This window comes from Cucurbita pepo, chromosome 4, assembly GCF_057944985.1.
Source record: "Cucurbita pepo subsp. pepo isolate OVF chromosome 4, ASM5794498v1, whole genome shotgun sequence".
Lineage (NCBI taxonomy): Eukaryota > Viridiplantae > Streptophyta > Magnoliopsida > Cucurbitales > Cucurbitaceae > Cucurbita > Cucurbita pepo.
Window position 1 is genome coordinate 3,224,609 of NC_141801.1, and position 13,965 is coordinate 3,238,573.

At 39.4% G+C, this 13,965-nt stretch overlaps 1 protein-coding gene across 3 annotated transcripts; it reads right to left on the reverse strand.

Annotated features, from left to right (window-relative positions):
• Positions 1–1,010: 1,010 nt before the first annotated feature.
• Positions 1,011–13,714, reverse strand: LOC111792144 (mediator of RNA polymerase II transcription subunit 15a). 3 transcript variants are annotated; one of them, XM_023673476.2, is made up of 12 exons: positions 13,078–13,714; positions 11,995–12,106; positions 11,784–11,895; positions 10,217–11,581; positions 8,729–8,799; positions 5,876–5,950; positions 4,941–5,265; positions 3,844–4,844; positions 3,402–3,746; positions 1,985–2,185; positions 1,815–1,903; positions 1,011–1,549 (listed from the first exon to the last, which is right to left on the reverse strand). In XM_023673476.2, exons 1-12 carry the CDS (start codon positions 13,185–13,187, stop codon positions 1,339–1,341), a joined length of 4,017 nt encoding a protein of 1,338 aa, XP_023529244.2. In that variant the 5' UTR covers positions 13,188–13,714; the 3' UTR covers positions 1,011–1,338. The 3 variants fall into 3 exon arrangements, with proteins under 3 accessions (XP_023529244.2, XP_023529242.2, XP_023529243.2); XM_023673474.2 differs by having other exon boundaries at positions 3,844–5,265; XM_023673475.2 differs by having other exon boundaries at positions 1,011–1,546; positions 3,844–5,265; positions 13,078–13,713.
• Positions 13,715–13,965: the final 251 nt, after the last annotated feature.

The window sequence follows — 13,965 nt, forward strand, 5'->3', positions numbered from 1 at the left end:
GTAGATCACGACATTACATGACATGACAGTTGGTATCGCAATTGTTGTTGTTATCTACTCGCTTTTAGTTTGATTTCTTTAATATTGTTTTCAATGTATTTCCTCGATTACGTTTTAAAAAACGCTTCTCTTAAATGTGACTTAAGGTTCAAGCATACGTCGATATAACCTATGAGGTTTGAGTATCACATGGTTGACTTGCTTTAGGTTTAGAATAAATGTTCGTTTTGCTACTGCAAGAGTGCGATTGTGACCCGTGGTACCAACCTTAAATTTGGGGGTGATCCTTTGAACTATTTAAATGTTAATATTTACAAGTCACGAACAGATTGGGATAAGTTGGCTTGGGAACCCTATTTTCGAGTTGATCAAGTGAACTGACAACAAAGTTACAACCCAATAATTAAACCATATATTTTTACTTCCTAAAAACTCAATCCAATCCAAATCGAACATAAATCTAACCAACTCTTATAGCTTGAGTTAGGTGGTTCGATCACTAGCAGATATTATCTACTTTTGCTCGTTACGTATCGTCGTCAGCCTCATAGTTTCAAAACGCATCTGCTAGGGAGAAGTTTATACACTCTTATAAGGAATGCTTCCTACCCCTCCCCAACCAACGTGGGATCTTACCCCTCCCCAACCAACGTGGGATCTTACCCCTCCCCAACCAACGTGGGATCTTACCCCTCCCCAACCAACGTGGGATCTTACCCCTCCCCAACCAACGTGGGATCTTACAATCCACCCGCATTACGGTCCAGCGTCCTTACTGGCACACCACTTAGTGTCTACTCCCTCTTAGGGCCTGGCGTCCTTGGCACACCACTCAATATCTGCTTTGGTCCATTACGTATCGCCGTCGGCTTCACAGTTTTAAAACGTCTGTTAGGAAATACTTCATTTCCTTTTCCAACCAATGTGGAATCTTGAACCTGCATTCCATACTTCAAAAGAGGTCTAAAATAACAAGAAAAGAGCTTTTCAACCAAAAAGTTCTCGCTAGCTTCAGGCATAAATTTATGCATTTAATGAACATACCAAGGATTTCCTTTTTACAGTCCGCCCTCCTTACGATTTACAGACAGATAGCCAAAAGAGGCATTCAAAGTTTTCACAAACAAACGAATCCATCGTGGCAGTCAAACAACTTAATTAGCCATGCCATTTGATTAAACTACCTCCATGCTTCACAGAGGCATAATTATATGTTATGATACATTATTTAAATAGGCAGCCTTGTCTTCCCTAAGCAAGCAGAGCTGGTCTCGTCATTTCGCCTGCCGGAAATACCTCGAGATGGTTGGCGAACATCCATTCCATGGATTTTTCAAATCATGCAGCACTCAAACAGTTCTCCCAAGCCCCATACTTCGAACAGAAGCTGCCACCACCGCTCTGCTGAGCGTATTCGGAAACAACAGCACGAGCACAGACATCCCAAGTTCTTGCTATGTCCCCAAGCGACATTGGCTGCGAAAGGTTTCGCAACGATATGCTAAATCTGGACTTGGCCTTTATTGAAAGGTCTTCATATTCCTTACTGCTAAAAAACGACGATCATAACGATAGTTTACCGAATAAGGACCGAAAAAGAACTGAAACTGAAAATGACCAATAACGAAACCAGCAGCAGATGACCAATAACGAAATTATCTTGGAATAAAAACTAACGTGTAAACTCAAAAATTCAAAAAGGGGTACGAGAGAAGTCGTTTTTTCGTATTTTGGAATATAGAACCGAATTTTTTTCAGAATATAAGAACAGAAAAACAGCTGACAAACAAAACAAGGAGCCCATGTAGACTAACCTGACTTCAACTGGAAACTTGTCTAAGAGTATTGGGGAACAGTTCGGATAATTTGTAGGAACAAGCAACCGTAGAGGCTGAATTGGGGACTGCATAATCATAGTGAACGAGTAAGAAAGCAGATTATTATGCAGACAATGAAGAACCTGATTTGTATGAAATATGCGCACCATTTGTGCAGAAGTGTATTGGGATTTTAAGCTGGGACTGAGAGCCACAGCACTAAAAGAGCACTTCACAATTGTTCCATCGCTGCCATCAGCAGCAGCCGCTAAAGCACTTGGATCAACTACTTCATCACTAATTACCACCACTGTGTCAATCAGGCGTTGGTTTATTTCCCTTATTTCTTCCAGAAGAACATGATTGGCCTGCAACAGGTCAATATATATATATATAACTAAAGGAGTAAAGCATGTGATTCGTGAAACTAAAGTGGGCCAATACAAATTTAAAACGGACAATGCCTTAAAAAGATTGATAAGAAGATAGCAAGAAGCCCAAGGGAAACTTACTTTAATTGTCAAAGGAGCAAGAACATTCTATTGTTAAAGGACCAAGAACATTCTAACGGCACGGTCTATTCTATCTGCTGTGATCTATAATATCAATGTAACAGCCCAAGTCCGCTGCTAGCAGATATTATTCTCTTTGGGCTTTTCCTTTCAGGCTTCCTTTCAAGGTTTTTAAAAGGCGTCTGCTAGGAAGAGGTTTCCATACCCTTATAAAAAATGCTTCGTTCTCCTACCCAACCAATGTGAGATCTCAAAATCCATCCCCTTTTGGGGATCAGCATCATTGCTGGCACAAGTTCCTTTCGTGGCTCAGCATCCTTAGGGCCTAGCGTCCTCACTGGTACACCACCTCGTGTCTACCCCTCTTCAGGGATCAGTTTCCTCGCTGGCACATCGCCCGATGTCTGGCTCTGATACTATTTGTAACAGTCCAAGCCCACTGTAGCAAATATTGTCCTATTTGGGTTTTCCCTTTTAGGCTTCCCCTCAAGGTTTTTAAAACGCGTATGCTAGGGAAAAGTTTCCACACTCTTATGAAGAATGATTCGTTCTCCTCCCTAACCGATGTGGGATCTCAGCGTTAATCTGTTGCTTTCTTTCTTTCCCCTCTTATAAATGTTTATAAAATCTAAATTGATTTTAGGCCTTCATATTTGTTGTTTTGCTGCTTTTCTATTCAAGTCTCTTTCACACAAAATTATTTCATCAACCCAATAGCACTAACTATCCTAAGAACACATATATGATAGCTCAAGTAACAGGTCCATGTACGCCTGTTGGCCACTTATAACTATGTTGTTAGACCTAATTACTTAATTATGAATTTCTGATGAAATATGAACATGTTCTTGCAATCAAATTAGAGAAACAATAAAAATATTAAAATGAGAAAAAGGGGAACTATATGATTCTAAAATTGTGTAGCATATCCATATGTGAGACCTCTAATGTAGTTATATTACATTGCTTATCAGTTCTTAAACTTGTGGTGACTCCTAACTATATCTATCTAAACTACTACTATTTAATTTCAGCCTCAAAAGAAAATACAATACGTAAAAATTGTTATTACCTCAATCCGGGGCCTCTTGACGCTAGATGTTGCAGTTGACTCAAGATCAGATGTCTCTGCACCGGTCAATGGTTTAAAAACATCATTTACACTTCCTGCTGATGATACAACGTTTAAGGGCATTGCACTTGTGTGACGTCTCATCCTTTTGGTTCCATTTGACCCATCGTGTGAAACAAAATTTCTTGCTTGCAGCCGACATTTCGTCATGGCAACCAGATCCTCCCCAACTGCAGCTCTCGATCCATTACCGGGGGCTGAGCCGGCTATCCTATCAATCATACTGACAACTGATCCGATGCCACTGACAGAAGCATTCAAAGCTTTAGGTGACATTGATTTAACCTGAAAACCATAAGAAGGTTACCAATGATAGAAACAATCAAGAAGCATAGGCAACAATTAAATCCACGAACAAATAGCACACAAGTTTTTGACTAACCGCTTTAATTAAGCGTTCAAGAGGCTGCTCTGTAACACTTGATTTGCCGGAAACAGTTGGTAATGCAATGGCATAAGCGCCATCTGTACCACTAAACTCAGCTAGCAATGGTGAGGCAGATATCCCAGGGGTGCCAATGGCAAGAGATGGGGCTTGTGCCCCAGACACATTCATTTGTTGTCCAGTATTCCCAGCATTTGGAAGTGACGAGACAGCAGAAGTAGGTTTTTCAGAATCACCAGGCATTGGAGATGGAGCCAGAGGCGTTGAAGGAGATGGGACAACAAAAGGGGAGCTCGCAGATTGCAAAGGTGTTCCAATTCTGTTCATGGATGAAAACATATTTTGTTGGTCGACCTGTGGGGAAGAATTTTGGGTAACTTGAGGGGATGTCGCCTGAAAGATCGGAGGTGAAATTGGAAATGAAGTCCCTGGTTTCATCTGTGGATGGGTATAAGCTGAGCGCTGAGTTCCTGGATGTTGAAACATCCCTGGCTTTGCAGCAACCCCTTGTCTCATCTTCAGGTCATTCATCTCAATTTGGTTAAGATGCGACATTTGGTGCGCCTGCATTTGTGTGGGTAACTGCTGCTTTCCTTGCTGCTGTAGCTGTGACTGTTGCTGATGTAATTGTGGTTGTTGCTGCTGTTGCTGCTGATGCTGCAACATCTGCTGCTTCAGATGCTGCATGTGTCTCTGCTGCATCTGTTGTTTCAGCTGCTGCTGCGATTGCAGCAACTGCTGCGGATCCTGTTGTTTCATATGTTGATGTTGAAGAATATTAGTGTTGGATTGAAGAGAACTAATATTTGGCTGAAGAGCATTAACCCCATTTTGTGATGCCAAAGAACTATTGTTCGCCCGTTGGGAGCTGTTAGCAGGATTCTGTTGCAAAGACACAGCACCAACCTGCTGCAACGAGCTCAGTGAATTCCCTTGTCCTGATTCCAAACTGGAACTCGGCTGCATCGGAATCGTCATGTTCTGTTGTGGTGCTGATCCTGAAAAAGTTGGAAGAGAATTATGTTGCATATTGTTCATATTGTTCATATTGTTCATATTGTTCATATTGTTCTGCTGCACCGGAGCCACGGAACCTTGCATGTTTGCAGAATGCAGTTGGGGATTGATTTGATTTTCGGGCGACTGTAACGGAGTCATCTGTGATTGTGACTGCTGCATAGATTGCATGTGAGAGGCAGGGAGCTGTCCTTGCTGCAGTGTAGACACTGGATTTCTGGGCCTGTTCGAGTTTAAGAAACTAACAATCTGCTTCTCGTAATGGCCTATCTTATCTTTAAATCCAATCACAATATTATTCTTTGGAACCTGTAAGAATGCTATAAGGCGTTCCAAAATCACCCTAAATGCCCTTAGCTTATTTAGCTGCTCTGACTTTGGTTGTTGCGGAAGGCTGTCAAACTGGAAAATAAAATATCAAATTAAACAATATCACACTGCATACTAATACAAGGATTATAAGAACTACAATGGGCGTAAAGGGAAAGGTATTCAACAGCTAAAGGAGAAAAGAAGTTTTAGTTCATTTTGGTCTTTGTGCTTTCCAAACGTCCATTTAGGTCCATAAACTTTAGACTTTGGTTCATTTTTGGTAGTGTACGTTCCAAATTTTGATTTTAGTCCTACTTTTAAAAAGCGACCAATTTGGTTTCGTTATAGCATGACACTTCACTTACTCCATGTGACTTACTACATTTCTCGACATGTGGTCAAGATTCGCACTAAAGGATTTCCATTGGGTATAAAATTTTTACTTACAATTTGTAAATAGAGACTAAATTGGCCGCTTTAAACATTACAAGGACCAAAACGAACATTTTAATAGTACAGAGACCAAAATGAACCAGAGCCAAACATATGGAGACTAAAATAGACGTTTTGAATGTAAAGGGACCAAATGAACCAAAGACAAAAGTTCAAAATAGTATTGAAACTTGTCTTCACAACTCCTTTTGGCTTTTCAATATATGGTATCCGATTGTTCGTCAGATATAGATGTCGAATCACGTACCTGATGCACTTTTGGAAGAATTTTCTGATACATTTCTTTCAGTTCAAAAAGGTACAACTCCTTCATAGATTTAATCTACAAAAAAGAAGAAGGAAGCAATTTACAATATTTTTAAAAGATTCTAAATTCCACCAAGAAAAAAAGATATATGCTAAAGAAAGTACAACAAAGATTCCCATTTGACCAAAAAAAAAAAAAAAAAAACAAAAGAAAGAAACAAAGTAGATCATCCTACGTCGAAACGCCTTATTTGGAGACACTTTATTCCAATCAAACCAACGGTAGCCACCCGCCTCTATCAGACCTTTTGACAAAAGAAACCTACGAAACACAATCCTCTAACACTTGGACGCCTTAAACAAATAAAGTTAGAGAGTAACAGAGAAATCAAAATAAACTATGCTTCTATGGCTTTAGAAGCAATCCTCTCCAAAGCCAGATTCTAAAACATTAAACCTCGACTTCCGAACAGCTGGATGCCAACCTAATGAACGGCCAAAGCCCAAATAGCTACTATAGAACAAAAGTCCTTAGCCACGTAATCAACGCAACATTCATCAATGCAATCAATACCCACAAGCATGGATCTAGTCCCATTCACCTTAGGCCCAAATGTCTTTTCACAGATATAAATGATTTTGAAGAGATTGTAGATCTTCCCTACTCAAACATTGAGAAAATAAGAGTATCATTAACTATAGAAATGGAGCTCACCCATTAACTATGGAAAAGGACTCTCGTCCAAGAGAATCCAACTGATCTCATAACTACAAAAAGGTTCGGAAACAAAAACCCATAGAACGTATTAAACCTCGCAATCCTCGTACCTACTACACAAAATGCACCACAGCGGGCCTAACACCAAAGGAGATCTTCTCTGAATACAGCCAGTGAAACCTACCACACAGAATTTGATCTTCTAGGGGATTTTCACAAGGCCTTATTTTAGAAGCAAAACCTTTAGCGTCAAGAACAACGAGGAAATCCCAATCCACCCTCTTGTATGCCTTTTCAAGGTTCATTACAATTTTAAAACATAACCCTTTGTCTTTCTCTTTTTCATTGGAAGATGGGAAAAGTTGTGTTAGTACCAACCCAGCCAAAATAGCTTAAAGGCCATGGGACAAAACTTACTCATGCCAAAGAGGAGAGATCAAACATAATGTCTCATATCTATTTTGATAGAAGTAGAGTAGTTACATAGAATTTGCTATAAACAACCCAATTTAAAAGAATTCAATAAATTTGATTGGCAGTAAAGATCACTCTTTCCTTCCAAAGAAAAAAAAAAAAAAAAAAAAAAAAAAAAAAAAAAAGAAAGAAAAGAGTTCTCGTTGCAATAAACCATAGCACTCTAGCCTTCGTCTTTAAATCAATTGCCAGAAATAACTTCTAGGAGCCACTCGTCCACAATCTTCGGAAAAAAAAAAGGACAAAAACCAAACCACTTATAAATCAAATTCCAAACTTTTAAAGCAAAATAGCAGTTCTAGTGAATGACGAGATGGAATAAGAACTCTTTGTTTTTATGCTCTTGAATGATGTGCGACTAAAGAGAGAATTAGATAGATGAACTTGGGATCTCCAGTAGCCAAGTTTATTCCGTCTATTTGATTTAATTATTCTCAAAGCTCAGGGAAGTTGCTTCTGTACCATGTAAAGGGAAGTTCACGATAAAAGTCATTTTTCCTATGAAGGCATAAATGCTACTGAAATGTTCAACAAAAGATACCCAAACATGGTTTTAAAATCCAGTTGGTACGTGCTTTGAAGGAAGGATGAGGAATATTGTCCATATAGTAATGATTGAATTTCTCATTCAGATTTTTAATTTATCGAGTCTCCAAGAAAAAGGTCAGGCTAGTCCTAATTCAAGTTTTATGAATGAATGCAGTCAATGCTCCACCATGAACTTTGAGGCTCGAAAGAAACAATAAACTCATAATTCTACTAACCACCTTTGGTTGGCCAATAATATTGGAGCTGTAGAAAAAGTACAGGAAACTAGAAGAATACGATTTTTTTTAAACCCAGAGTATACCTTGAGCATGCATATCCCATTATCCAACCAATCCAATAAGACCATCAGCACCTACAGAATCCAAATCCTACCCAACACCAAACAAACCCATAGCCCAATTCACTGCCCTTCCAATAGGACCTGAAATAAACTACCAACAAAGCATTCCCACTGTCGCAACACCTACCTTTATGGGACAAAGAATAATAAAACATTCTTTAACATCTTGAATTAATAAAAAGCTTCGGCACCCAATTAAGAGAATCCAGAAAAAATCAAAGAGATCAAAGTGAATGGAAAGGGCAAGGATGAATTACACTTTCCACGGTCAATGGCATACACACTACCTAAAAGAATTCTAAATCGTTTTGTAATTACGTATCATATGTACACAAATTGGGTGAGTCATTTATTTATTTAATTATTTTTGTGAACTCGTGTAAGGAGGTATATAGAAGCAGACAGTTTACATTGGTAACTTTTCACTGAAGAATTAAAAGCATTTCTTTTTCACAGTAGGATTTGAATTGGTCTCTACGGATATAGCCACTGAATTTTTATTATTGCAGATTTTCCCCAAAGCTTACTGCTCAAAATTTACCCCTTATCTACTTGATAGTCTAACCTTTTGCATAGTAATAATTTTTTTGTATTATTAACATAAAAATAAATCAAGTTAAAATGGGCTGCTAGGTAGGAAACTCTACCACAAGAAAGAATAGCAAAGCCAACATTTACACTTTGTAACTTCTCTAATAATATTGCAAACAGAACGAACTTTCTTATGAATCTTGAAAAATTCATAGAAGAGAGATGGAGTGTAAGCTTAGTACCTTCTGATAAATCTCCTCTTGCCAATCCCCACCATTGGCTTGTCCTGTCTGAGCCGTGGAATCTAAAGATGCTACAAAAATTAAATAAAGGTCAGCGGATATGGAAAATGTGAGCAAGGGGATATAAGTGAACTACAGAAAAGAGATAGTGTGCTCCCTTGTAATAAGAAACTCATTTTTTATGGAAAACAACAAAAGAAAGAATTCGGCAGTAGAAGGTCCACAGTCTATACAGAAAATGGGGGAAAGAAGAACACCAACACCACAACCACTGCTTCCAAGAACAACAAAAAAACATGGAAACAGGAGGTAAATTGCCAAAAAAAAGCTAAGTTTTTCTAATGAATACTCATGTGCATAAGCTTAAATATCCATGAACTACTACTTTAGAAAAACAATTCCTAGAAGGGGGATCTTTCTCCATGAGGATGTTTTTTGTGTATCTTGATACAGCATCGATTACCTCTTCTTAAATGCAGGTTTATTACCAAAAGTTAGTCTAATACGTTTGGATTATTCACCTTATCCTTGTGCCTTCCAATTACATTGGTGCTTGAAAGGAAAAACTGAATTCTTTAGAAGTGTACAGATAGCTTTTGATAGCTTCTTTAGTTAGAAAGAAACCAAAGAGCTTTCCACAACAAAAGAAATACGTAGATGGCTTCTGAATTATGTCCATTGCACAGCCTCACATTACAGCGCCCTTCACAAATCTTTGTAGTAATCACACTACTCTTTTTTTGAACCACCATGGTAGTTGACATGGGGGACAATGAATAAAAATAAAAGGCTTAGAAAGAGTAGGTTCAAACCATGGTGACCACCTACTTATGATTTAAAATCCTACAAGTTTTCTTGGCAACCAAAAACAGTCGGATCAGGTAGTCAAGGTGTGCACAATAGGACCTAAAAACTTGTGGAAATAATAATAACAACAATGATGATGAGAAAAATAAACTTGAAAATACTCCATAACATGGGGACAGTTCAGAGCTGCCTAACATTTTTCAAAGAGTGTCAGAGAGGCCCTCAGAGAACCAAAATGAGGAAAAGAAATGCCCGTTGATGAAGGTGGGCCATCGAGCACTTTGATTCCAAAGATAGAAGCTTCAACTAAAAAGAGGAAGGAAATAATACTGGGCTTTCATTCGTTTTGAGTGGCCTTGATATTAAAGTGGATGCTATGCCAAAGAGGAAAGGGAAGCATATAGTGGAGGCCATGCCAGAGAATGTCTTTTGTTGTGATGCGAGGGCTGAAACTCTTGTGCCTTTGATCCTATGTTACTGTTCTCTCTCTCTCTCTCTCTCTCTCTCTCTCTCTCTCTCTCTCACACACACACACACACACACACACACACACACATTCCACACACGCCAGGTTTCAACAAGGTCACCAGCATTTAGCTATCATTGATAATATCTTACTAGTTTGATCATTCAGTAGTTATTGATAAGGCTCTAAAACTAAGACAAAGCAAGAAAGCATACTTGATGATGTCTCTGGAAGGACCCTTTGTGGATGATACAACTGCTTTTGCTGATCCATTACATTCTGTGATTGAAGTAAGGGGCCTGGAGCTTGACCTCCAGCTTGAAGCCTTTGTTGGAGCTCATGTGACAAGGTATTTGACTGCGGCTGCTGCTGCTGCTGCTGCTGCTGCTGTAAAGACACCTGTTGTTGGACTTGTGCGGACTGCAACGGAATCTGTGACATCAACTGTTGGGATGATTGAAGTTGTCCTTGCTGACCTTGCGTTGACAACAAATTTGATGGATTTTGTGGAGGTTGTTGCTGCATTTGAACCTTGTTCTGTTGCATCATATGCACACCGTGCTGATTTGATTGCATGTTTGAGTTACCTGACTGAGTACCATGCATCTGTTGTTGCTGTAGTCCAGAAACATTACTTTGAGGTCCTAACTGCGGCTGCTGCAAATTTGATAGGCTGCTTTGCTGATTCATTAACTGCTGCTGCTGCTGCTGCTGCGATGGTGGAGTCTGCATGTTTGATAGATTGCTCTGCTGCCCATGCGACCTTGATTGCTGTGGCAGCTGCTGCTGCATGTCCCCAACACTGTTTTGTATTAGTGAATTCTGCTGCATGTTTGAAGAATTAGATTGTTGATTAATTAGCTGTTGTTGCTGCTGTGAAGACAAGCTCGCCTGCTGTGACATTGTGGGCTGCTGATGCAGGACAGAATGTTGTTGGGACTGTTGCTGCTGCCTTAGAACTGGCTGTGGAGGTTGCTGAAGCATGGATTGAGTGGGCTGTTGAATGGAAGATTGCTGGTTTTGCTGAAGATTCGAGAGCGAAGGTTGCATAACAGATTGCTGAGATGATGGGAGTTGATTCGGTGCCATTAGATTCGTTTGCTGTTGTGGGATGTGAGATTGCATAAGTTGGTGTGGCATACTTCCCTGCTGATACTTCTGCTTCATAATCTGCTGCTGTAAATGTTGTTGCTGAAAAAATAACTGTTGCTGCTGGCTTTGTGACTGCTGCTGTTGCTGCTGCTGTTGGGAAACCACTTGTCTTCCTTGTATTGGCCTCTGAGAGTTGGTAAATACATTAGTAGAAACCCCTTGACCCATAGCATTCCCAACAGAACTCTGTGGAACTCCAGATACATTTTGCATGCTTGGCTTCTGGCCACCTATGTTCGCCATTGGAGCTGATGCCAATCCCGCAACAGGAGGTACTGACGAAGGTAAGCTGGACGAACTCTGAGAAGCAATATTATTTTGGATGCTCTGCGAGAGTAATTGCTGGCGTGGCTGAGGTTGATTGGAAGACATAGGGCCAGACATTGATGGCCCTTGATTTAGAACTTGAGACTGCATGCTCTGTGATGCTGTTTAAATTATCATACACAACATAAAGTCAAATAAAATTAACACAACGCCACAAGCTAAGTAAGAAATCGTTACAATATTCAAGAACAGAGTAATAAAAAACGCTATAACAAGAAATTAGTTCACAAATTGACTTAAAAAAACGTTAGTGAAAGTTTCACCACGTACAATATAGTCGCAGATCGACTGTCGATAACTTACTAGAATCTAGAGGCTTATTGGTAGGCACCATAGAATTGGATGGTAATGCGGTGGTCTGAGATTTGGTTTCCATAGTAAGCATCTTCAGAGATATTTTCCTTAGGTAATCTGACTGAAATCAGAGGTTCAAAATAGAAATGGTGAGTACTCAGTGTTGTATTTAGTAGATAGCATAATAAATCAGAGCTTTATACAAGTGAGCAGGTCGAACCTGACTGGTAGCGGCGGTGTAAATCTTTTCCTCGAACCTTACAGCAATTTTCCTCAGCTCACTTAATCCCTCATGACCCGAAACAGGAAGGTGCCTCTTCAATGTCTCCATTCTACATAAAAATGGAAAATATAATGGCTGAAAAGTTCACTAAACACACAAGCACGAGAAGCTATTCAGGAACGAAAAACTACAGCAGTAATCCACGTCCATGATTCAAAATATTAGTATAACAGCTCAAGCCCACCGCTAGCAAATATTATGCACTTTGGCGCCTCATGATTTTAAAACGCGTCTACTAGGGAGAGGTTTTCACACCCTTATAAGGAATGTTTCGTTCCCCTTTCTAACCAAGGTGGGATCTCAAAATTTGGCATTTTGAAGGAATGAACTTTAGAACCGTCGAGGAAAATTCAATAAGATCCATACTACTTCAAATAACTTGTACTTCTTATGCTCAAAGAAGGGGGTAATACCTGAAGTAACAAATAGGAACCACCTCCACAGAACCTAACCTACCGTATCTTCAAACCAGATATGGAAAAATGAACAAGGATAATTTTAACGAACTAGGTTTGTTAGGAATCACGACTCTCCACAATGATACGATATTGTCCACTTTGAGTATAAGCTCTCATGGCTTTGCTTTTGGTTTCCCCAAAAGATCTCATAAACCAATGAAAATAGTATTCCTTACAACAATCCTCAACAAGGTTTTGGAATCCGTTCGTATTTGTAACAACCTAAACCCACCACTGGTAGATATTGTGCGCTTTACCCCATTATGTATCGCCGTTAGCCTCACAATTTTTAAACGCATTCTACTAAGAAGAGGTTTCCACACCCTTATAAGGAATGCTTCTTTCTCCTCTCCAACCGACGTGGGATCCCAAAGCATCCATCAGTTATACACAATCTAAGAAGAGGAAGAATAAGGTGGAAGATGATTCTATACTTCCAAAGTTCTTCCGTTCATAGCTTAATTCAGAAAACCATCCCATAGTAATAGTCTAAGCAGCGAACTATGAACACAAAAGGTTACAAAATCTCAGACAAATTTCTCAAAGAAGCAAGAAATCATACATCTTGTTGACTATTCGATGCCGTGAATCCGGCTGCAATTGAGACCTCCAATCCCCAGCATCGACTCCGGATTCTCCACCTTGAGCAGGCCTCCAATTACTCGAATCCATTACAAAAACCCAATAACAACGCAAAAAGAGAGATTAAATAGAGTCCTTCAACGATGGAGAAAGCAAGACTGTTATGGAGTTCACTCGTGATTTAGGGCTGAATCAAACCCAGAATTCGGCGGCGGAGATGTAAATCGGGTACAACCAATTCGCCAGTTGATCGGAAGCTGATCAACCCCGAAATTAAGGAAATCAAAGAGATCTCAAAAGAAAATATGATGATCAAAGGCTTGTTACACAAACTTAATCCGTTGCGTGGAGAACAATCCCAGACAGGAAAGAAACAACCTTTTCCTTCTAGAATTGCTCGGGAACAGCTTCATAAATGGTTGTCTCCTCAGAACTTGCACACCAAGTTCCTCCGTTTCTCCCCAATGTTCATCAAATTAAAATATGTTCTTATGAATTTCTCCGAAATTGAAACTATAAACCTCTCAAATCTTTGAATCAGATTAGGTAAGTAATCCCCCATTTCATTCCCATTCCAAATTTCTCGTTTTAAACCTAACTCGGATGCTTTACTTATAAACTTTCATCGAATAATGAATTCAACTCAATCAAATCATCATCGTAACTATCGATTAGGGCAATTTATGCCTTTGATCATGATCGTAAAGGGAAGAATTTATTTACGATGCTCGATAAATATTTTTATATACCTATCTACTTTCGGAATATTTGACGGGAGCTAGGTTTTGTCAAAATGGAAAGATCAGTCGTTTTACCAGCTTCAATTTTATCGTATGTTTTAATGATAAGAATCTTGTTAAGTTATTAA

Bases quoted from the DNA above. Each gene is read 5' to 3' on its own strand.
- LOC111792144 (XM_023673474.2), bottom strand. From the start codon at position 13,187: ATGGATTCGAGTAATTGGAGGCCTGCTCAAGGTGGAGAATCCGGAGTC. The intron at 2,186-3,401 runs GTAATAACAATT...GACCTGTTGCAG, and splicing joins TCAAGAGGCCCCGGATTGAG to GCCAATCATGTTCTTCTGGA. The intron at 1,550-1,814 runs GTTAGTCTACAT...GTCGTTTTTTAG, and splicing joins AAGTTTCCAGTTGAAGTCAG to CAGTAAGGAATATGAAGACC.